General features: G+C 39.6%; 1 protein-coding gene across 2 annotated transcripts in view; it reads right to left on the reverse strand.

Moving 5' to 3' along the window:
- The window catches only part of LOC121527699 (dipeptidyl aminopeptidase-like protein 6), a 200,429-nt gene that overhangs the window by 12,845 nt on the left and 161,859 nt on the right, over positions 1-25,725 (reverse strand). For both annotated transcript variants that reach the window (XM_041814726.1, XM_041814725.1), the window contains 9 exons: positions 25,335-25,455; positions 4,886-5,040; positions 4,694-4,791; positions 4,035-4,158; positions 3,886-3,924; positions 2,572-2,679; positions 2,176-2,267; positions 1,339-1,386; positions 1,121-1,239 (listed from right to left, as the gene is read on the reverse strand). In XM_041814726.1, coding sequence (XP_041670660.1) covers positions 1,121-1,239; positions 1,339-1,386; positions 2,176-2,267; positions 2,572-2,679; positions 3,886-3,924; positions 4,035-4,158; positions 4,694-4,791; positions 4,886-5,040; positions 25,335-25,455 — 904 coding nt within the window. The remainder of the gene's footprint in view (positions 1-1,120; positions 1,240-1,338; positions 1,387-2,175; positions 2,268-2,571; positions 2,680-3,885; positions 3,925-4,034; positions 4,159-4,693; positions 4,792-4,885; positions 5,041-25,334; positions 25,456-25,725) is intronic.

Genomic DNA, 25,725 nt, shown 5'->3' on the forward strand with positions numbered 1-25,725 from the left:
GGGGTTTCAATCAGACATTGCCAAAGGTATAAAAAACACCTAGCACTGCAGTCTCCATTTGCAAACATTTGCAATATAAAATGGGTCATTCCAAAAAATGTGGTACTTAGACAGATGCAACCCTTGTAATAAGACAGTTCATGAAATTTCATCCCTGCTGGATGTTTTAAGGTCAACTGTAAATGATATTATTAGAAAGTGGAGCAGGTTCAGCAACTGCTAAGGCACATGGTGCCCAAAAGCTGCCAGTGCTCTGCTGATTCCATAGCTGAAGAGTTATGAACTTCCACTGGCATCAATGTGAGCACAAAAACTGTGCACCAGGAGCTTCTTGGAATGGGTTTCCATGTCTGAGCAGCTGCATGCAAGCCTCACATCACCAAGTCCAGTGCCAAGCATCAGATGGTGTGGTGTAAAGCACACCGACACTGGACTGCTGAGCATGAACAAATCACCCTTTTCTGTTGTTTGGCAGTCACATGGTGGAGTCTGGGTTTGGCAGATGCTGGGAGAACATTACCTGCCTGACTGCAATGCGCCAACTGTGAAGTTTGGTGGAAGAGAGATAATGGTATGAGGCTGTTTTTCAGGGTTTGGCCTTGGCCCCTCATCTCCAGTTAATGCTTCAGCATACCAAGACATTTTGGACAATGCTGTGCTCCCAACTCTTTGGCAAAATTTGGGAAAAGCCTTTTTCTATTCCAACATAACTGTACTCCAGTGTACAAAGAAGGACTATAAAGACATGGTTTGATGAGTTTGGTGGGGAAGAACTTGACTGGCCCACACGGAGCCCTGACCTCAACCCCATTGATCACTTTTGGGAGGAACTGGAATGGAGATTCAGGCATTCTTGTCCAACATGACCTCATAAATGCTCGATAGTATTAATGGGCACACATTCCCACAAAAAAAAAAAAAACAAATCTTGTGGAAAGCCTTCCAAGAACAGTAGAGGCTCTTCAAGTTGCAAAAGGGGCAACGACTTCATAGTGAAGTACACGTATTTGAAAGTGTAATGTTTAGGTCCATGTAGTGTATTTGTGTGCAACAGAAACTACAAATGATCAAATTATAATTTCAATGTTCAGAAAGAGGGACACTGGAGTGAATAAGCTACCTTGGCAGTTAAGCAGGAAGTAGCTCATGTTGTGGCTAAAGGAGCCGCTGATGTAGTCGCAGCTGTTGGCCAGGGCACAGGACAGACAGCGGCGGTTGAATGAACCAAATGTGTCCGCACTGAGGAGACAAAGAAAACGTACATTTTTTCATTAAAACCAACAAAAAATGTACATAAGGGTTAAACACAGAATATGTTGGGTTTAGAACTGATGTTACCTGTACAGATGTCTTCGCTTTGGCCCATCCTCAGTGCTCAAGAAGTATCTTAATAATGACAGAGAAAAGGCTATGATGCGGGAGCCAATTCTAGTTTTGCTTTGCAGCATTTTTTAAGTATTCAATGTGAGTGTTTCAGAGCTGTGTTTAAACCAGAACAAGGGGAGGGAGCAAAACACCTGGAGCGCACAAACTACTCACCAGAATAGATGTTTCATAAATGATTAATGGAAGAAAAAGGGGGGACTGAACCCTTTTAGAACAGAAGTAGGCCAAATTACAATTTTGGTGGGTTGACAGTCCCTCAATAGAGAGGAACAATGAGTCACTGTGTTTCTATATACGCCTGTGTGAATGCAGTTGTGTACATGTGAGATCATATTCAGTCAGATCACAGTTGCTTTGTGTGGGTGTGAAATGATCTGGGAGTAATGGTGATGAGTCACATTCCTCATGGGTGCTTAGAGGCACTTTTTGTACTCAGCACATTATGGGCTGTTTACTGTGAGTGAACAAAATAAGCTCGAACAACAACACAAGGCTCTCTAAAGTGGGGATATAGTGTTATTAATATATTGTGGATCATAATCAGTGCACACATTCGTAACGAACAGCGTCATTTGCTTGTTTGGCAGGAACAATCTGACCAATATGAGCTGTCCATGGGGCTGAAACACTTAGCCTGTGTCCCTGTCTGTGCTCTGAGTGACTTTTACTGTGGTGAAGTAAGTTCATTCATACTTTGAAATCTTAAAGTAGAGATGAAACAGACAGTATATTACATCATACATTATATTTATGTAAAAAGGCTTCTGGTTGTGTTTTGTGGGCGCTTACATCAACTGGCTCTCCTCATTGTAGGCCAGGACTTTGGTGACGTCCCAGTCTCCAGACGTGATAGACTGCAGTGTGTCTGTGCTGGTGTTTGGCTTTAGAGAGAAACAGAAAAGTGCATGATCACAAAATAACCAGTCCTTATTCAACAGTTAGAGTTGATTTTTTTCCATAAATCTATTTTAACAAAATGTTACAGAACTCAAAGAACTGTATCCGTAGAGTGGCCACTTAAAGATAAAAACCTCAAAATCAGACTGTGGCTTTCATACAGGGTCTTACGATATGTGACATTCATTGTCTGTTTTTAGGAATTGTTATTGATATGGTGTAATAAAAAGGCTGGATAAAACACTTGGAATTTGTTAAGAAAAACTTTGCACTGAAAAATTCACCTACCTGTGAGATAGACATGGAGATGTGGAAAAACTTCCCCCTTCCTCCTTGAGGAATGGCACGAGTGAAGAAGAGCTTGAGCCCGTCTTTGGAAAACAGAGGCTTTTCATTCTGAAGGAATAGAAGAAACCATTTCAGTTCTTTCATCCAGAGACCTAAGCTTTTGTCTGCAATGTATTTTAAGTTTCTCCCACTTATTTTGGATAAATATGGCCTGAAGAGTTTAAATCTCAGACTTATCACTGAAAATGAATTTGTTTTTACAAAGAATAATTTCTGCAGCTGTTCAAGATGGGCAACAAGGACTTCTTAAGCCCAAAACTTTCCACTAAAAGTCATGGGTTTCTTGGATATTTTTCATGATAAAATCCACGAAAAATTCCCCCCAGTTTGAAAGATATTACCCACAATTTCTGTGAACATTAGTTTCTACCAAAAGGATCAGAAATTTCTTCTATAATTCCAAAAATGTTTCAGTGAATTCGCATTCCTTTGTTATTTTTCTTTTTTTGTTAGGGGGCAGGTTGTTTGTTTGTTTTTGGTCTATTTTTGATTTTTGGAATACTGTAATGTATTTGCTTTGAATTTTTGTCTGTTTTTATTTATTGTTTCTGTTTGTGTATTTAAATAACAAAAATGTTCAGAAATAAAATAAAATAAAAACTCCACTAAACATCCAATCACAAAAAATTCCATAAAAAAATCTAACATTTCTGAGAACCCCTTCCCCCAAATTCTCAAAACTTGACAAAGTAATTTCCAAAATTCCCATTTAAATGCCAAAAAATCAGTGTAAGTTTCCCAAAAATAATTCAAATCAAATTCCTCAAATTTTCAAAATATTTCTTAAAATTTCATCTGCCAAAAAATTTTTAAATAAATTCCCATAAATATTCAGATAAAATTTTCCAATTTTTTATGAAAATGGGGGAAAAAAATTAAAGCTAATTTCCTCCAAAACTTGCAATGAACTCTCCAAAATACATTAAAAATATATCTCCATAATGTCCATGAAAATACTTGAAATTTCCAAGCAAAGCCCCCATAAAATTCTAACATATTCACTAAAATTTCAAATGAAAATCCTCCTAAAATTCCAAGCAAATCACTCAAAATCCAAACAACAATTCTAAATAATAACCTAAAAAATCCTCAAAGCAAAACATATTATGTTAGACAGTTAATAAAAATACAACACAGAAATACCCATCTGAAGTTTTTCAAGGCATAATTCTTTAAATCATGTGAAATAAAGCAAGGTTTTATTAATAAACAGCTTAAAATAGTAAATATGTCCGTGCATGTCAGTATTCTCACCTGTCTGTGCAGCCATCTTTCACTTTCATCCTCATGTTTCTGTGGAAACAAGTTGACAGGATTAAGACTGTGTCTGTAAACAATCCTGACTGCTTTTTGACACATACGTTGTTATGATTTTAATGCACTCTCTGGGAGCTGAGCCGTACCTTTGTGCAGACTCCCGTCGTGGCTTCACACAGTGTAAGGATGGAGATGTTCTGAGCTCTGTTCAGCCAGTTGATGGCCAGTTTGGTGGAGGTGGCCCATTTCACCATGGTCACATAGTACTCACTGACAAACACACAGGGGTTATAACCCAAGAAGACAAATCTTTAATAAAATGGCTTCTTTGAGTCAATGACCAGTAACTGAAACACAAATATTAAGTTTCTATTTCTTAACTGTAGATGATGGCAGGCTTTTAAGAACAGATGAAAAATTAATGATCTCTTCAGAGAATTCAGAGCAGAATATAATGAACCACAGCGAAAGGGGAACAACAAATCAGGCTAAAGTGCAAAGAGAGCAAATGGAGGCGTTAAATTAATCGAATGAAACATGGGACCAAAAATGCAACACTGCAGAAAAAGGATTTAAAGGATTTTAGCAGGAATGCACAATGACAGGATCACATCAGAACGCTTCAAAAATGTGATATAAGAGGTATATGCATGCATATGTAGCACCAGAAAATCATTACAGACAGATTATACACATGAGCAGATTACACATGAATATGGAGAAATATGTAAATTTATAACATAAGCGCAGGAGGTGGAAAATGTGCATCGGATAGACTGATTGGCTGACAGTTTCCATCCCTTACCCAATCCTAGGATCATCAGGTCTCCTCATCTCGATGGTGTGAAGTGGACCATTAAGGTTCACAACGTACAGAGTGATGACTGGATTCTCCTCACCGGCCTGAATGGGACAAGGAAAGAGGAAAAAATATTTCAAAAAACTGTTGTCAAAATTAACAGTCTAATGGAAATACCAAAATTTGACTAATCTTCACCTTAGGGTAGTGGTACTCTTTCCCCATGGGGTATGGTGTTCCTGTAAACATGGGCAGCTCCATCCTTGGTACCAAGGTGTCATTGATGGTGGCGTACGCTAACCTGGCACCATCTGGAGACCACCAATGAGCAATGTGGGACTGGAAAATTTCCTCTGAAAGAGACGAATAAAAAGAACCATCAATCATGGTGACAGAAAAAGATGATAGCATGGCTGCAGGCCAACAGAATCACTCTGTTGTTACTCATCAGGGCTAGAGATAGAAAAGGTCAGGAGTAACTGTTTTATACAGTGTTTATTTAGGCTGTATGATGTCTGTAGTTCAGCGATTTACATGCACAAAGGTGGCAGTGATGCAGTTCAATGAAAGTTTACGCAGAAAGACCGTTTCTTAATCATTCGTTAGTCATGAGTCTTTCATATCTCTCTCTCTTTCCACCCTTTCTCTCTGCCTGCTCTGGTGATCAGCTGAATATGGGCGTTCACTCTCAGATTCTGCCACAACCTTGATGACCAATCAATATGCACCCATCATATTTTTAATCTGTCATTCTCTCTCTCTCACAGTCAGCCTGTTGTTTCAGTGTGGACGCTGCAACCCTCCTCCACCCCAGCCACCTCCAATTCAGCTCATCAACATCTAGTCCAGATCCACACAAGTACTTATGCCCATGTCATCCTGTATACCTCAGTCACCTCCTCCAAGCCACCTCATTGGTGTCCCAGTTCGCCTCTCAGAACTCTAATCCTCACAAAAGGAAATGGAGGATAGGTAAAAAGAGGGTAAGTGCCTTTTTATTACACATCTTTAGATGCATCTATGTAATTGTACAGTCCACCTAGTCTATTTTCATGATAATTCTCATTCATTTCTTCAAGTTATGTTCTTTTTTATTTTCCCTTTCTTTTTCCTTTTGTATGCATGTGGGTCTGTATTGTTTCTTTAGTTTTTTCTTTATTTAATTAATATATTGGTTTAAAAATGCAGTGTACTCGTAATGACAGCTGTCTGCTACAGTGATTTTTTTTTAAACATTGCAATAAAGTATTTAAAAAAAGAGCTCTACTGCTCATCCCTCATCAACACCACCACCTGTCCAGAATCCATTGGGGGGTATCCTGGTGTTTGCCTCGCTACCCCTTCATTTAAATAAGGTCAAAGCATGATGGAGACTTTGCACATTTCTCTTTGATTTAAATTTGTAAGATAATTGATTGTTCACTCCTGTTCAAGTATTTCCTGATTGAAATGCTTGAAACTGTTTATTAACTACCATTAGACAACTAACGAGAAAGCCAACATGACATAACACCATGAAAAGTTTGCTTAAGTAGTAAGAGCAGTGGCGCTGTAAGAGTGTCTTATCCCTCTGCATTACTTCTCAGCACTGTTTTAAGAAGCCTCTGGATTTGAAAGCCGAGGGAAAAAGAAATTATAGGTGCCAATACATTTTAAAGGCTATGTATGCAGAGGTAAAGAACAGGGGCTACACGTGTGCATCGAAGTGCTCTGCTCAGGCCCCGCTACAATGTTCCATCACCATTGTCCTAATGGAGAAAAAGGCAATCACACATCTCAGTATATACCCACCAATCTAGGTAGCAGTAATGCTCATAACTGCCATTAAACAACTAACATGTAAGAGGAAGAAGCCAGCATGACGAAATACATGATGGAAAGTTCTCTTCAATAGCAACAGCAGTGGCACTATGAGATTTGCTTGTTTTCTTATCCCTCTCTTCAACTTCGAAGTCTTGGCCATGAATGTGAAAGCAGAGGGTCAAAGAAATAACAGATGCTAATATCCGGTATATTTAAAGACTATGTGTGGAAATGCAGAGCTAGAGAACAGGGGCTACACGTGTGCATTTAAGTGCTCTGCTCAGGCTCCATTACAACGCTCAATCCTGTGTTTACATGAGCTAGTCTGGGGTTCTCCACAGATGTATATGAGTCGTGATTTTGCACCAGTAACCACTACACTGGCTATTTATGAACAACTACATGACAGGGTCAGAGCATACTTCCAAAGTATGATTTAGATGTGATAGAAATCTGAAATATGTAACATTGCTTTAAAATGCCCTTATTTTCAATTGCATATTTTATGTTGTCTCTTATATTATTATTATTAATCAGGAAATATGCATTCCTAACTTTTTTGTCTCATGTTTAATACAACACAGGCTGTGTTTACTATCATCATTAGTCCTAAACAACACTAGATGAAACAAAAAGTAGGCTGCAGTACAGTCATGAAAAAAGGGAAAACTAGAAATATATCTGGGACTTTATGCAGTTTTTTTTCCCAGTGACCCAAACACGTACCCAGCTGTGACCCCAAAACCAAGGTGGAACCAAACTGTGACTCCTGCAGCCCTTACAGTGATTAGAAAAAAAAAATCTGTTTACAGAATCCAATGAGAATGAAAGCCATGCCTTGAAATGCCAAATACGTATCAAAAGAAAGGCAAAATACATTCACTGGCAACATAAAGGTAGCTAAATCTACATCTAGCACACAGTCAGCAGTAAAAACCTACAATTAGAATTAGATTATATTATGAGTGACAAATCTTTAATTCTGAAAAAAAAAAAATCTAAATGAATCAATAGAAAATCATTCCAAAGAAAATCAGACAAGGCATTAAATCTACCTTTCTGCCCCATAGGAAACAAAGTACACTGCCTCTTTGTGGACCTGTTTTTTTTTTAGTTAAACGCTCTAACTCACTTTGTACCTTTTTCTTTAACCTCCACACACATAAAAAACATGCTCAATACCAAATGTTGAGGTCATAAATCACTGCAGCTTTTAATCTCAGTACAGCCCATCGACCAAAATAGAACTCAGGTACAATTTCTCGAAACAAACCAAGCAGCAATTTCTCACCAGGTACAACTACACGCTGTACTGCAGATAACTTTAGGAGCTGTTGTTACCTTGAGCGTATGTGTGTATATATGTGCACCACTTTCAGTAAGAAAACTCACTTCAATTCATTTCAGACCTGCGACCCGGAGGGCTCCCCTGAGACCATCTGTGCTCAGGTGTGTTTATTTAAAGTTATGTAGCAATCACAGACACTGCTGTTGAACAGACAGAAAGAACACGGCGAGAATAAGAGCAGTTTGGGTCCTTCAGCTCTGCTGCTACATAGAAAACAGAAAAATGAGTACAAGCTGTAATCTTTTTACTGACATGACCAATTTAAAATGTCCATTTTTATAGCAGAAGGAAGACAAGTTTACACTGGTTAAAGAAAATATGATTTGGTCTCTACAGATAACGCCTTAATTGATAAAAAAGCTGAGGTGTGTGTGTGTGTGTGGGTGGGTGTGTGTGTGTGGGGGGTGTTCATAATTTGTCTGTTTTGATCAAATCAAGGCTTTGATACTTGCATGTTTCAGCATAATAGGGGCATGGCTAAGTGGACTATCTAGACCAGTGGTTTTCAAACTTTTTACACCCAAGGCACACCTAAGGTTAAACCAAAATCTCAAGGCACACCATATTCATTTGCCATATTCAAAAAAAAACCAAACAAACAAAAAAAGTTATTATATTGTATATTCATATCAATACAAAATAGACTTTTTAGATCATAAAACAGTCAAGGTAGCCCATGAAGGGGGATAAAGGGGAGAGGATTCTGGGGACCAGACAACTGGGGGTGGCAAAAGTGGGCAAAAGGTGACAAAAATGGGGTAAAAGTTATGAAGGAAACATGGATAAATTGGGCAAAAAGTGGCAAGACAAAGTCAAAAAATGTGTAACAATTGGAATAAGGGGCCAAAAAAATGGGTTAAAAGTTGCAAAAACATGCTGAAAGTAGCCAAAAAGGGTTAAATGTTGTAGAAAGGTGGTAAAAATGGGTTAAAAGTGATAATAAAGGGCAAAATTGGGCAAAAAAAGAGGCCAAACTAAGGCAAAAGTGGGCGAAAATTGGCAAAAAGGTGGCAAAAATGGGTTGAAATGTCTAAAGGGTGGCAAAATAGATTAAAAGTGGCAAAAAGGGTTAAAGTTGCTAGAAAGTTGTAAAAAGGGGTTCAGGGTGATTAAAAGGGGGCAAAAAAAAATGTCCAATAAGAGCAAAAATGGGTTAAATGTGGCAAATCGTTCCAAAAAAGTGAAAAAAAAATGGGCCAAAAGTGGTAATGAGAAGTGGCAAAAATGCTTAAAGGCAGAAAAATGGTTTAAGTTGTCAAAAGAAGTGGCAAAAGTGGGTAGAAAATTTGGTTTACTTGGTTAAAAATAGCATGAATTCATAATTTCATCACCAGTTTCAACCCAATAATAGCTTGCCATGCTTTTTAGCTCGAGGTAACCGTCACTTTTTAACTAACCAAGGTAACTGTTAGCCAGGATGCTATCACCAATGCTACTGATCCAACACACATACACTGATATTATCGATAAATCACAACTTGGGGAGGGCCCTTTCTCTGGGGGGTTTTCAGAGGTCCAGCTGGATCTGTGGACAGGCCTGGTTACAGTTCTTGCCATAAAGTTTAGTAATAACGTGTGGTACAAATTCCCAATGGCACACCAAGACTTGCCTTAAGGCATACTAGCCACTGCCTTGCCACTCCATTTGAGAACCACTGGTCTAGACTATCAGAAGGGTGTGCTGTAAATGTTTGCTTGGGCTGTGCTGCTTGACAAAGCACCACCAAAGCAGGTTGAAAATTTGTTTTATTTTAGAAAACGCTGAGCCCTAAAGTCATGGTTTTTGCTTGCCAAATCATGCCTGCATTGTGCTAACTAAATTCGCCCTAGCATTTGCCAACACTGGCAAAAAAAAATTAACTATTCTAATTAAATTAATTGAAAAAAAAAAAAAAAAAAGGACAAAATACATAAAAACCCTGTCAGCAACAAATGAGAGAGGTCATAGTGGTTAAGTCTTCTTCTCAAAAGGTTGAGGGTTTTTATTAGCTGACAAAGCTGGTGCTAATAGTACTTGCACTTGGCCTTAATCCCTTGTTCAGGTTCTCCACAGCTCATCTCATAATTGCAGCACCAAACAAAGATGCTCTAGAGTTTAAAACTACACTTTACAAACCAATATTTGATATCACATTGAAAATTCCCTTTCTAATGGGGTCTTTTTGCTAGCTAACAATGAATGCACCTTTCTAAGGTTCCCCTAGAATTAGTGAAAATGGACACTTAGAGGTGGCTAGTTATACTCTTTTAAGGCAATGTTTATTTCCCTGCCAAAAGTGTGGCTCCAATTTGCTACTACAAATATTGCCCGTAGTAAGCATTAGCTAAACCCTTGCCTAAGTTTAGCTCCATCTTTTATCCAAAAATTGCAACTTTGAGCACCATTTCTTTTTTTTTTAATTAACCTTTATTCAACTAGATGAAAACATGTTGAGATCTCTTTCATATATATCATATATCTATATCACCATATAGCTAACACAGCCTTTGCTAAAAACTAGCATGGCCCCAGTTCTACCTGTAATCCAAAAACTACACATCAGGTCCCAATAAAAGAAAGCCAGGGCCAAAACACAAAGAACTGGGTCTTAAAATTGTACTTCACAAACCAATAGCTGATGTCATAGAGGCTACAGAGGATTTTTTTTCTTGAAAAGGTTGTGGTTGCAATTAACCAACTAAACTAGCCATAGTATTAGCTAATACTGGCCAATATTGCAACCACTCAGCTCTGAAACTTTACTTCTCAAACTATAGACAACGTGGAAAGTCGTTGAGGCAGTGTTTAATGATAGATATCATGCTTTACCTAAGCAACTAAGCTAGCCGTAGCATTACATATACTGGCCAAAAATGCTAAATACTAGGCTTCACGTACCCAATAGCTTTGATTCTAGCTCCCTCTTTTAACATTTTCACATTTCAGTCATGGCTGCATCTTGCCTCCTAAGCTAAATGTAGCTTACTCTTTGCCTAAACTACCAACCCAGCACCAGCTTTAACTCTGGAACGACGCCAGGAACCAAATTCAGGCCAATACTGAGACATGGGCAATAAAACATTGTCTCAAAAACCACTGGTTGAAGTCACAGTCGCTTTGTTTATTTTTCCAAGGTTTTTTCATTCATTGTGTTTTTGTTAGCCAAAATCATGTCTGAATCTTGCCAACTAAGTTGGCCGTAGCGTAGCTAATTGTTGCCAAAATGCCAACACCAGGCTTTTGACAAGCTTTCAAACAGTACTTTAAAAAAATAATTTGTAAGATAACAGTACTTAAGTCCACTTCTTAAGAGAGTCTTTTATGCTAGCCAAAATCATTCCTGCTTCACAGCAAGTAAGTTAGTTCTAGCAATAGCTAAAACTTAATGAAACGCTAAACGCCAGGCTTAACCTGTGATGTCACAGAATATACTTCTCTTAGTTCAGAGCCAAAATCATGGCTGCATCTAGCCAGCTAAGCTAACCCAAGTATTAGCTGATACTTAGCCTTGGTTCAGCCCTTACCAAGCTCCAACTCCTTTCAAAGACAACTAAGGCCAAACTGCAAAGAACTTGGGTTTAATATTGTAATCAGCCGTCTGGGGACTTTACCTCCCTTTCTCTCGTGTGTGTGTGTGTAAGTGTTCTTGTTTGAGTGCCACTGCAGCTCTCAGGTTACCACCGCCGCAGGAACTCGTTCAGTGATTCTGTCCACCTGCGCTGGGGGAAGCTGATTAGCACGGAGGTCCTACAGCCTAATCCACCAATCAGAAGTGGCTGCGCAGGGGATAAAGAAGCCGGCAGACCAGACGTCAGCAGCAAGCTGTAGCCAGCCATGCTTGTGTGCCTCTTTGTTAGTTGACATTGTTGTTAAGCTCCTGTACTTCTGTAAATTTGCTGAGGCACTAGCCTTTGTGATTTCTGTAGCCAAATTAGTTACTTTTTATACACACACTTAGTTTTATATTTGTTAGTTGGGTGCTGTATTGTATTCCCTTTTGTAGTTAGTTAGGTTTTTGTTCTCTTTTCTTTTGGTAAAACTCAGTAAGTTTCAATAACTCTAGGTTAGAGTCTCTTCATGTTCTCCTTTTGCCACCTTTTGTACAGCACTAATTCACACCTTTAGTTGCCTCACCTTTGTGCCTTTGTTAAAAATCTTACTTTTGTTGATAAATAACTTTACTTAACCTTTAACATCTTGGTTTTATATTACTTCCCTTTCCCCTTACAAGCTGGTTGTAACACAAAGCACCAACAGTCTTTTGCATATATGGATTTAAAGGACAATGTATCTGCCATAATCAAATTCAGGTAAAAGAAAATAGTACCTTTCCTATATTCTATGGCACTACAGACTATAATGTGTAAAATCTTTAGTTGTACCCTCAAACTTATGTTGCACCTCGATCTTAAACTTCCACATAAAAAGCACACAAACCTCCAAATGTTGAGGCCATAAATCACTGCAGCTTTTAATCTCAGTACAGCCCATCGACCAAAATAGAACCAAGCAGCAATTTCTCACCAGGTACTGCTACACGCTGTACTCCAGATAACTTTAAAAATTGTTGTTACCTGTGTGAGTTGGAGTGTTTCTCTTTCATCTTCTGTAAAAAAAAGTCACTCTAACTCATTTCAGACCTGTAACCCAGAGGGTTCCCATGAGACCCTCCATGTGCCAGGTATGTTTATTTAAAGATCTGTAGCAATCACACAGACTCTTAAACAGACAGAGAAGAACCCAATGAGGGAATACATGAGCTGTCTGGGTCCCTTCAACTCTGCTGCTACACAAACAAACAAATAAACTCTGTCAACAGTGAGCTGTTAAGAAATTATGCAAATATAATCTCACTGTGGGAACTTTGTGACAACATAAAGCACGGCTGTGACAATTCCACTTCATTATTAAGTCAGTTGGCAACCATGCAGACAGCATTGAAACACTTGGACTTATTGTTACAGCATGCCACCGGCTACATTTAAATCAACTTTTGCAATTAAAATTTCATTATTGCTGTTTATCTGAGGGACTGGGTGCTGGCTTTGGGGAATTAACAGACATCAACGACCAATTAGCATTTTCATTAAGCGAGCATGCTTGGCAGAATTAGTTGATATGCACGAACAACAGACAAACAGCCTCAGAGCAGGCGCTAATGTAGATTTGTTTTCTGTGGTGTGTTTCTATTGGACATCACTAAAGTTATTATTGAAGAATAACTAAACCCGGAGTTTGTTTAGCTAAGGCGCATCTACCCTATAATTAAAAAAATGAAACACTATGGCCAGGGCTGGGAGGGAAAAGGAAAATACATGCCTATACACTTCTTCATGCTGTCACCATCAGCCGTAACATCAGAGTCTATGCTACTGCTGTGAATTTGACTGTTTGCTAACTATAATGTCATAACCATGCCAGGTAGATGTACCACTGATTACTTCAGTGTGAAACAATGCTACATGCTCCTGTAGAAGACACAAGTTTATAGTTTATGAACCTTGTTTGAGAAAAACATGGTTTATTAGCGACACTATATTGCCAAAAGTTTTCACTCACCCATCCACATAATTGAAATCAGGTGTTCCAATCATTTCCATGGCCACAGGTGTATAAAATCAAGCACCTAGGCATGCAGACTGTCAACAAACACTTGTGAAAGAATGGGTCGCTCTCAGGAGCTCAGTGAATTCCAACGTGGTACTGTGACAGGATGCCACCTGTGCAACAAGTCCAGTGGTGAAATGTCCTCGCTCCTAAATATTCTACAGTCAACTGTCAGTGGTATTATAACAAAGTGGAAGCGAATGGGAACGACAGCAACTCAGCCACCAAGTGGTAGGCCATGTAAAATAACGGAGTGGGGTCAGCGGATGCTTAGGTGTGTAGAGGTCACCAACTCTCTGCAGAGTCAATCGCTACAGACCTCCAAACTTCATGTGGCCTTCAGATTAGCTCAAGAACAGTGCGTAGAGAGCTTCATGAAGTGGGTTTCCATGGCAGAGCACCTGCATCCAAGCCATACATCACCAAGTGCAATGCAAAGCATCAGATGCAGTGGTGTAAAGCACGCCGCCACTGGACTCTAAAGCAGTAGAGACGCGTTCTCTGGAGTGACAATTCACGCTTCTCCATCTGGCAATCTGATGGACAAGTCTGGGTTTGGCGGTTGCCAGGAGAACAGTACTTGTCTGACTGCATTGTGCCAAGTGTGAAGTTTGGTGGAGGGGGGATTATGGTGTGGGCTTGTTTTTCAGGAGCTGGGCTTGGCCCATTAGTTCCACTGAAAGGAACTCTGAATGCTTCAGCATACCAAGAGATTTTGGACAATTCCATGCTCCCAACTTTGTGGGAGCAGTTTGGGGATGGCCCCTTCCTGTTCTAACATGACTGTGCACCAGTGCACAAAGCAAGGTCCATAAAGACATGGATGAGAGAGTTTGGTGTGGATGAACTTGACTGGTCTGCACAGAGTCCTGACCTCAACCCAATAGAACATCTTTGGGACGAATTAGAGCGGAGACTGAGAGCCAGGCCTTCTCGTCCAACATCAGTGTGTGACTTAGGTTCATATGCGAATCAAGGCAGGTAAGTAAATACTTTGGCATTATGGTGTATGTTAATAAATACAATTCATTATCACATATGTAGAATACACATTTATCTTCAAATCATTTACTAGTCTCTCCTGGTTGGACTGATATTAGTGGTGAGCGATATTGTTGGGGTATTGATTGCCAGTTGTTTTCTTTTTTCCATCCTCATTCTTTAAACTTTAAAATATGCTTCAAGGGCTGAAGTCTGAACCTTAAACTCCATGGAATAAAAGGTTGTTAAGGAACATTCTGAGTCATATTTTGTTGAGATGTTGAGATTTTGGCCCTATAATATCAACACCACTAAAGCTGTAGTGGATCCCAACATACAGAGGGTCTCAGTTGAACAAAGTGGTCGTGGCTTTAGTTACTCTGTCAAACAAACTTGTCCGTACCTGTAAAATGACCAGAAAAATGCTAATGGTATCATTTTGCTCTCCACCTGCACCCTGCAGGCAGATCTCAGCGTGGTGTTATTGGATCTCACTCCCTGATGATGAGCGGAGCAGCATGGTGCTTTATTACGCTTGCATTTGCAAATGACAGAAAAAATAAAATAATAAAAACGATTTCCCGCATGGCCAGTTTTTCCCCCAGATGCCTGCTGACTCCTACAGCGGCAGCTTAAAAAGCTTTCCACGTGGAGTGGAACCATGGCGCTGTCGGATCCACTCGGCTGGGGACGCCCAGTCACCTTGGCGAGGCCGGGGGGAAACGTATTAAAGTTACTAGAAGCGTCCTGATAGGTGTGTGAAAGAAAGCGAGGTAACAAAAAAGTTATAATGAGAAAAAGGAGAGTAAGTGAAGCACGTTGTGTCATTTCTTTCTCTTAAGTAATGAGACTCTCTCTTTCTCCTGACGCCTCATTGTGATGATTGCGAGAGCTCATCTCCTCGCAGCATGTTCTCCATCTGGCTGTGCCGACTACATTATTCACTTAGTAAAGGTCATTATTAATGTATGAGACACTGTAAGTCAAGGGGCTGATGGGAATTAATGAGTGCATGGTGACATTCAAAGGCAGAGTGAACTGATAAGAAGAAGAAAGACGACTGAGAGCTGCAGGTTATGTTTGGTTCATGTTGTGCTTTTAGGAGGGATATTAATTCTAGTCAAGTTTGTGTTGACAAGCTCACTTTTCTTGTATGAAAATGACCTAAAGTTTCCAACAGAGGGCAGCAGTGTCACGTGTAAAAGTTAAAAAGAAGTGTATCAGTGCTGCAGAGACAGAAATGCAGCTTGTTACGTCAGATTTTAGTGTCTAATGCAGATTAAAGGGACATTAATTTGATGATTTGGAGTCTTAGCAGATTCCTCTGATGTTTTAGCAGCCTGCAGTCCTGCCCATAAACCACAGCTAAGACTTGCACCTACCCTGATAGTCATTTTTGAGAAAAATATCCCAAAAGCAGGCCTTTTAGCTGTCATTACATGCTCATTGCATGGCAAAATTCTGTTTTAAAGGGGATGAAACTGTCAGTTGTTTGTTGGAGGTGAGCAGAAGCACATCCTCCAGTTTTAAGTGTTTCAGACAACACATGCATGAAAAATAAGGAGTCAGAGTAGCAGCTGCTACTATAAATACAGCACAGTTACCACACTGCTGACAGACGTGACGATGCCAGTGATAATTAAGCAAAAATAGAAAAAGCACATGATGCAGTGAGGTGAGATTTCACGAAGCATCATCAGAGACTCATCGAGAACGTGGCAACTGTAACATAAGATGAGGCAAGGGAGGAAATCTTTCATTGTTTGCAGGTGAAGTAAATAAGAGCAGGTAAATAAAAGTCAAGAAGAAGCATCTGTGCTTATATAAGAGTTCCCATCTCCCTGGTGGTGCCATGGAGCCATAGATATCTTGGTATTTAAATGGATGATTCTCTCACTTTAATTTCTCATCAGCAGATGGTTTAAAGGTCAAAACTGAAACTGGGCTTTTATTTCAGAATCAAATCCTGTCTTCCCTTTGAATCTAAAAATAGGAGCTGGTTGCGGCCACTTCAATGTCTGTGCTGGACTACGATGGTGATTAATGTGCACACTTTGTCTCAAAGCTTGCATGCTCTGGTCACCAAGTCTTAATTTTTCCAGTTACTGGAAATGTGTATTAAAACATAAACGCCTGCTACACATTCCAAAAAAGTTGTGACAGGAGCAGGGGTGGAAAGGTAGTAATTGCATTTACTCAAATTACTTTCTTGAGCTGCTTTTGTTGTTCTTTCTTAGAAGCTTTTACTCCATTTTATTTATGGGAAAGTGTTGTATTTCACTACATTTTAAGAGACATTAAGCACTGAATTAAAAACAAAAACAAGAACTAGAAGACAAAATGAGAAGGTTCAAGCTCCTGGCCAGTAACATGAAACTAGTTTGACTTTGATAATTTGTCAATACATGGCAAGAGAATGATTCTAAATGTCATCTAAATCTGGAGAAACCTTAACCTGAACCACCAGATGGATTTGTTGAACATTAATGCCTCTAAGGGTAGGACAACTTAAATGACTACTATTGACAATAACTGAAACGTGCATACTGCACCAGGACGTTGTCTTCCATTATGCTCAGTATTTCATTCATTGTATTGTGGTTTATCCCCACACACTGGACTTGTCTAACTCAGTATGTAACTTCACTCATGATGCAGGAGTGAGTAAAAACTCAATCACAGCAAGGGCTTGATTCTGGATTCAGGACTAACCTGAGGGCCTAACTGGGTCACCTTTTCAACCAGAAACTGTCGACCTTGTTTCACTGGTAATAAAATATGAAAAAAAACAAACAAACAAACAAACAAAAAAAAACATAGCACTGATGATGAATGATTTTGACATTTACAAAGTTAAAAAGAAAAAGTTAAAGGCTCACAATCTGAAAAAAGTAAATTTATTAGTTCAAAAAGGTCAAAACATGAAATTAAGATTGATAAATAATGTTTTTTTAATGGCAAAATATATTAGAAAAAAAGTCAAAATCATGAGTTTTAAAGGTCAAATATGAAATAAAGCTCATAATCATGAAATTAAAAGTCAGAATATGATTAGAAATTTTAATTGTGAGTCTAAAAGATCAAACTGTAGAACTATGAAGACAAAGCTTGGAGTTGAAAATATGAGGTAAAATACAAATAATTGGTTAAAAGGTCAAAATATAACTTAAAATAAAAATTTTGACTCTTAAAGCTCAAAATATTATATGAGAAGTCAAAATTATGAGTGAAACTGTTCAAAATATGAAATTAAAAGTCAGAATCCTAGGTTTAAGTCCTAACTGTGAGATGCTAAATTGAAAATATGAAATTAAAACACTAAATAATTTATCTTCTCACATTCCTGACGTCTTCTCTAAATATTTTTACTCCTTACTTTTTCAGATTTTGTGACTTAACAAGGATATCTTAAATCATCAAGGATAACTTTACATTTTTACACTTGAGGAAATCTGCAGACTTCATACTGATGGGCCAGTTATAACAGAAATATGAGATCATCTTGGGGGTTGGAGTTTGACACCTGTGCCCTAAGGCAGTGGTTCTCAACCTTGGGGTCGGGACCCCATTTGGGGGCGCGAGACGCTGAGAGGGGGTCTCCAGATGCCTTAAAAAAACTGAGAATATTTTTTAAATTACACTGCTGCTACTTAACACCAAATTTTACGAAATATTAATCCCTTTTCATCACTTTTTAACACCAATTTTAGAACATTTTTGCCACTTAAAATCCATTTGCGTCAATTTTAATCCCTTTCCACCACTTTTTTTCAGCCTGTTTTTGCCTCTTCTTAACCAAGCCTTGCCACTTTCTACTTATTGTTGCCTCTATCAACCACTTCTTACACCCCTTTTTGCCCATTTTAACCACAGTTATCCCATTTTTGCCAGTTTATATCAATTTTTCATCCCAGTCCACCAAAGTTTTTGCACTTTAAAGCCATTTCAGTCACTATATAATCCCCTTTTATCACTTTTTGTGCCCGTTTTTGCCAATTTAATAATTGTTTGTTATTTTTGGGCATTTTTAACCCATTTATGCTCTTTAAAAATCCAATTGCAACACCTTCAACACCACAACTTTTTGCCATTATTAACTTATTCAAGAAATTTTTTACCCATTTTAAATGTTTTTAACAAAAGTTATTTTCATTTTAAGAAGGCTATGTATTATACAAATGAATAGACAGAGATATGCTCTGATAAGAGTGGTTATTATTCAGGTCAAATATAAAATATGGTTTTCATAGCTTAACTTCACAATGGACCATGGTTTTGCTGACTTCCACGGGCCCCCAGTTTGGCTGGCTCTCAAAACTCCTTCCCCTTTATCCCTCCTAATGGGTGGCCTTGCCTGCAAATGACTACTCTTGCATGTTCATGGCTGTGTTCAGCCACCTTCAGGTAAAGTGGGGTCCCTGGTCTCTGGCACCTTTATTTTGGAGGTCGCAGGCTGAAAAGGTTGAGAACCACTGCCCAAAGGTATTCTGGGAAAACCCAGCAGATCAAGGGATGATTGTCAAACAATTTGTGTACAAATACAAAAATACTAAAAGTGACTGAAATGTAAAAATGTGTTCAGTTGACTCAGAAAAAAAGAGCTGAAATAGCTGTTTTAGATTTTTTCAGTTAACACGACTCATTTTTTAACAACCTTTACCTGCTCAGTTTTACAGTGTACACGTGTACTGGGCCTTAAATCCTGGTCTTTACAGTGACATGTCTAGCAACCAAGATATTTCTTACCATTAAAAATCTACCTGTAGAAAAATAACAACCCAAAACTTCCTGTTCACTTTGTTTAATCCATATTTATTCATAGTGAATCAGCAAGGATGAGCTGTCAAAAATGTAGTTTTATTCATGAATGCCTTTGAATCTATGATTTCTACAGATGCCCAAAATACGCACACTCTGTTTAGACTATTTATTAAATTATTTAAAGTGTCTCTGCACAGTTTTGCTTAATTGATCCTAAAATTTCCTCAAGTGACGTGTTTGTTTACCACCATCTCCACACCAACATCCTGCAGTGACAGAATCAAACACATTGATACTAAATCATGCAAAACAACTCATTAAGTTTCCTATCGTGCTGAAACTCACTTCCAAAACCTCATTTATGTGTGATGATCTGCCAGCAAAGCAGCTTTGAAGCACAAAACAGTTCTACAAAACTACTTCCAACTGTGTCTCAGCTCCACTCAGACCGAACTCAAACCAGCATTTTCATTCCCTTTTTTTAATCTTCTTTTTTCTAGCACACGAGTGTTGATTATGTGGTTACTTGATGCCCCGCGGGCTGAGCCACAAACAGGCCGATAAACAGACACAACTCTACGAACAAGCCTCTCGATGAAAACATTCATCTAACCAAACATCTACGGGGCAAACATGACTCAAATCAAAGCAATGTCGGGTTTTTATCGCAGCGCACCAGAGCCCAATAAACAGTTGTTTCTTGGGGCTGCGTCACTCTGCAGGATGTGTCACTATCACTGCTGCTGCCGTAATCAGACAGCCGGCAGATGACAGAACACTCCAGACTCTCCGGAGGCAGTTTGGGCTATTAGGCACAGCCCACAGGGCTTCTTTAATTGTTTTTTTTTCCCTCCACTATCCTGTTTTGCTCTCTAAAAACCACACGCTCACATTCATGGATTCAAAACAGCAGAGTGAGCCAGAGGAGATTCAAACCCAGGAGATTATACGCCAACCTTTCACCCCTCAGCATCAAATCTGCCGCGCAGCGACAGCCAGAGCTTAAGACCTCATTTCTCCTCCTCGGCGGCAGTCTGAGCCTCGGCTTGACCTTGGCCTGAGCGCAGTCTGAGTCATTAGTATGAAAATCTTCTGCCTCGCAGTCTCACTGATGATATAAACATTACACAACCTGGCGCGGCTGCTAAGCTCCCCTGCAGATGCTGGCATCAACACTGGGCCAATGCCAAATCTATTTACAGGCTTACAGAGTTTGTTCAAAAGGGATTTATCATTAATGGGAGGGAGAAGGACCTTTAGTCTTGGCAGAAAGATGGAACCAAACCAGATCAAGAAATCACATTTTTTAAATACTTGGAATCCATTTTAGCAAAAAGTAGGACATTACTTGAACTTTAAAGTTTAACGTCATTGTTCTAAATAATAATATCTTCTACTCTTTTGGGAAAGCTTTCCAAAAGATTTAGGAACATTTCTGCAGGGATTTGCTCCCCTTCAACCACAGGAGCGACACTGATGGCTTAAGATGAGGTCTGGCTCACAGCCCGAGTTCTTACTCTTCCATTAAGTACTGGATGGGCGAGGTCAAGGCTCCGTGTGAGCCAAATGAAAGCACATTACATAAACCTGGGATTATCGTGTGGGCACTGACAAAAACCAGGAAACTTAATGTGAACAGAAATTAGTAAAACATAATTTAACTAGAAAAGCACTCAGAGAGCGCAGACCTCCGCCATTAGCCATACCTCCCAATAGTGAAGAATCCTGTAATAAATTCCTGGATCTGTCCCCATGTGCCCCCCACCATGGCATTCGCCGATTACTCCCTCCCCGGTGGGGTGGAGACACAGTGAGGCAATGCATTGGCTTTGCTTCCGGCTATACTATCATGGTGGAAGCATTGCCTGCTGGTGCCAACAGATGTACTGACAGATCTCACCCATGAACTCACTGGGCGACTGGCAGTCATGGCAGAGGGTGAATATTCCTCTATTCCTCTCAGCATTGTGAGTATTCTCTCTACAATTTGCTGTCTTTCTCTCTGTTACGCTCTGACTCATCTCCTCAACCGGGCGTGCATCTTTCAAACTCTATCAACTCCAAAACTTTGAATAGAAACACACCCAAAACTGCTGCTGGGATTGAAGTTACTCATGTCCGCCATCTCCTGGTGTGAAGTGGTAACAGTGCAGACCTCGGCCAATAGCCCTATCTCCCAATAGTACAGAATCCTTTAAAAAAATTCCTGGATCCAGACGGTGATCCAGATCAGCCCCAAAATCTAATCAGTTCTTTCTTATGCCATTTCTGACATTTCCTGAAAATTTCATTAAAGTCTGTCCACAACTTTTTGAGTTATGTTGCTAACAAACTAACAAACCCACCCGATCACATAACCTCATTGGCGGAGGTAATAATGTGGCTTCAAGTGAAACAAAGTGAGGTAAACTTCCCAAATCTATCAGCCACATCAGCCCATGGATCATCAAAAGTATCATAACAGAGATTTGAGGCAGAAAACCTAAAGGTGCAGGCTAGTTGCTGGAGTGCTTGTCTGTCTTTCACTTGAGCCACATTCAGCAGGAACAAACATCTTACCTGCTAAAAGTGTGTACTAATCCATATTTCACTTGTCTTTAGTCCTGGAAAATTAAGGCCCCGTCCACTCAGAGACGAATTCAGGAGTATACGCAAAAGTTTTTTATCGTACCGACGTTTCATCCACACGGAAACAGCGTTTTGGGTGACTCTAAACGATACTTTTTGAAACCGGGCCCCAGAATGCACAAATCTGTAAACGACTACCGATTTATCTCTGTGTGGACAATTCTTGAAACGATTACATCAGACATAACATAGCTCTCTTAAGAAGCCTGCACGGGTCCGGCCAAAACAGAAATGGCGTATTACAGGGTTGTGTTTGTGCTGCAGAAGCTACTGAGTTTATTATGACTTTCACAGCAAAACCTGATGCTCCTTTAACACCACTGAGAACAGTAGACACCAGATGTTCTTAAATCCAATGTGGAGAACAACCAGAAGGGCAACTAGAAGAACGTTTGTGTCAGTTTTCTGTAATCTTCTTTTCTCTTTTGGGGCATTTCTGTGGCAGCCTTACAGCACCACGCACAGGCTTGGCATATGCACTACAGTGTTTTCAATTGTTTTCAGTGGTTGCAGGCTTACACAGATATTACCTAAAACGATCCCATCTTTACGGAAAACTTTTTCAAAACGAAATGGCAATATCTCGTTTTCGTCTCCAAGTGGACGGGGACTAAAATAAGTGAGCTGTGGCTTTGTCTCTCTCAAAGCAGCAACAGTTTAATCCCTCCTGTCTGTTAGCATTGTGATGCAAAGTTTATTAGAGTATCCGTTGATAGACGGTCTATTCCTGACAAGTCTGTCACAATAAAAGCCTCAATGCTTAAAAAAAAGTAAAACAAAGGCGCATAGACATGATCCAATAAATACTAAACAGATTTAGACAACAAGGGTTATGTAAGTGGGGCAAAAAGAAGTCTCTGTTGAAGACAACTCAGTTTAAATCTGGACTAAAATTCACCAAAAAGCATGTAGGAGACTCCATGGTCAAATGGTAGAAAGTTTTTTGGTTTAATGGGTGCTTTTTGGCTATCAGACAAGACACTTTGTTTACCACAAGCACACTATCCTCGTGAAGCACAGTTGTGGCAGCATCATGCTGTGGGGACGCTTCTCAGCAGCAAAAAAGAGCCCTCTGGAGCCTTCAAAGTAGGCAAATTTTGACAAAGTGCCCTTTTGGAGCCTTCTTCATGGAGGAAGCCAAATTATACTGAACAAGATTGATTAATAATCAATAAAAAGGTAAAATATCCTTTTTATAGGTATTATACAATGATAACAAGCAAAGACTAATGATAACAACCCTTTAAACGACTACCTGATAATCACAAAAATATCAAATATGAATATTCAGAGTACAGCTATCTCGTCCTCCTCATGTGGTTGGTAAATGATGAGAATAAATGACCCTCCACTGCTCATAAATATGAGTCAGGGTGTCAGACAGTGTAATAACGCTCTGATTAATGTCTCAATGGCAGAGAATGGATATTGCTTTTAAGGAGAAGACATGTTTTCCAATATCTGCTTGGCTAAAGATAAGAGTAGTCGTGTTGATATTATTAAATAAAAGCAGAGCAGATCTGAGGAGGAAACAGCTGCATAGATCTCGTCCTGCTGTGGTGATGACCTCCGATAACCTCTGAGTCACAGCGTATAAATCCTCAGAGGCCTCCTAGGTGGCATCCATTAACATAATCAAACACAAATGTACCATCATTTAGCACTTTTCTAGGATTAACAGCTTTTAGTAGATCAAAGTTGTCTCTATTTCCGCTGTCTCTGGATCCACATGCTCCCTGTCTCCCTCTCGCTCTGTTATTAAAAGTCTGTTCCACTGGAGCAGAGAGTTCACCCAGCGCAGCAGATAGAAATTCATTAGCTGAATGCTAACACATCTCCAATCCTGGTTTTCTAGCTGCGAGGCACACAGGTGAGCTTTGATCGTCGGCGTTGACGCTCGGAGAGCACCCTGACATCTGCATCAGAGAGTGTACAACACACGCCACCGCTGAATTAATGCAAATCAAACCATGTAGAACATCTATTCATTTACAGAGATGTGTAAAGCAGAGGCAAACTGACAGTTTCCATTTTTAATTTACCTGTAGGAAACCAAGAGATACACGCCAAAAATACTAATGTGGCTGGGGAGGCAGACTGTCTCGTGTCATTACTCCTTATACATCTGTAACTGCAGAGAGCTTGAATTAGAGTAATGGGATCCACAGTGGGGATGAGGGAGGAAAAACATTATTATTTTCAGGTTTTGATTGTCTTTGATGGTCGAACTTTTCAGGGTTATCTGTCTGAATACACATGGTAAGAAATAATAAGAACACTGGTGGACTTAGAGGGGGGCAGAGGGGGCAAGGGCCTTCTTTGGAGCCTTCTTACTGTTCAAAACTTGACAAAGTGCCTTCTTAGTGGGGAAAATTTGATGAAGTGGTCTCTTAAGTACCCTCTATATGGACAAAATTAGGGAAAAATGCCTTCTTAGTTGGAAAATTTTGACAAACTGCCTTCTTCTGAGCCTTCTTACTGGGCAAAACTTGACAGAGTGCCGCCTAATTGGGAAAATTTAACTTTGTACCCACTTGTAGGGAGAAATTTGACAAAATGCCCTTAGTGGGGCCTTCTTAGAGAGGAAAATTTGAAAAGTGTCCTCACTGATGTCTTCTAATTGGGCAAAATTTGACAATAGTTCCCTCTTTGGAGCCCTCTTAGTTAGGGCAATTTGACATAGATGCCTTTTTGGTGGGCAAAACTTGACAAAGTGTCCTCTTTGCTGCCATCAATTTGGGGAAATTTGATTAAAAGTCTTCTTTGTATGAGAAACTTCACTTTGTGGCCCCTTAATGGAGAATATTTGAAAGAAGTCCACTTTGGATTATTCTTATTGGGGAACATTTGACAATGTGCTCTCTTGGTGCCTTCTTAATGGGGGCAGTTTGACAAAGTGCATTTTTCAGTGCCTCCAAATGGAAATATTTGACAAAACGTATGCACTGGTGCCCCACTACATACAGCTGGAGCCTTTTGCATTATTTCCATCCCTGTCTCTCAAACATCCTGGTACGAATTTAAAAAAAAATAGGGCTGCATGGTGCATGGCAGAAGTGCAAAATGGGCTGCCGCAGTGATGTCTGTCGGTCACAGATTTAACAAAGGCAAACAGCTATGAACTGTCATGTCTTTCACACTAAACCATAAGAGAGAACTTACAGTTTAAATGTCAGAGTTGTCAAAATTTGAATGGGTCTTACCAAAAGGTGGCACTATGACTGGTATTTAACGTTGGCATAGTCCCATAATGAAGTTATCTGTTATCACAGTCAAACAAGAAAAGCTTGAGTTACTTCCTGCTACATGGTGACACGTCAGAATTTAGGGAAACACCAAAGCCCTACCCCTCAAGTTTTTGTATATGATTGTTTATCACTGAGCTTGATTGTTTGGACGCCATCTCTTGGGCTGATAACCAGTTTAATCAGCAGACAGGAAGTGGTAAGAAGAAAGATATAGAAATCTTTTTGTTTTTTAAAGTTTTCTCACAAAAAAGGAATTCCCAACAGGATGCAACTTCCTTTTAATAGCCTTACCTTCATACAACCAATCACTGAGCCCGTTGAAGATGACGCCCTCTTTGCCAGTAGAAACCAGACGGATGGAGCGGCTCTCAACCGTAGAGCGATAGTAGATGTTGTTCTCAAAAATGAAGATCTGTAAAGAAAGAAAGAAAGAGCAAAAAGACACTTGAATTTGAACAAGCGGGTTTGCTTTACCTGCTTTTGCACATGAAACATGAAATCTCCCACCTCTATGGCCCCTGATCTGTATCTGGGTCTGACTGACAGCATTTTCTAAAAGGATTTTCTTCAAAGTGAGTAACATGCAACATTATCTCTGGTGTCAACAGGCACAAGAGAAAACCTGCAGACAGTCTGGGATACAAACAAACATGAGAGGGGTACCTATGTCAGGTAAAAGTCA

Source organism: Cheilinus undulatus, linkage group 19, assembly GCF_018320785.1.
Source record: "Cheilinus undulatus linkage group 19, ASM1832078v1, whole genome shotgun sequence".
NCBI lineage: Eukaryota > Metazoa > Chordata > Actinopteri > Labriformes > Labridae > Cheilinus > Cheilinus undulatus.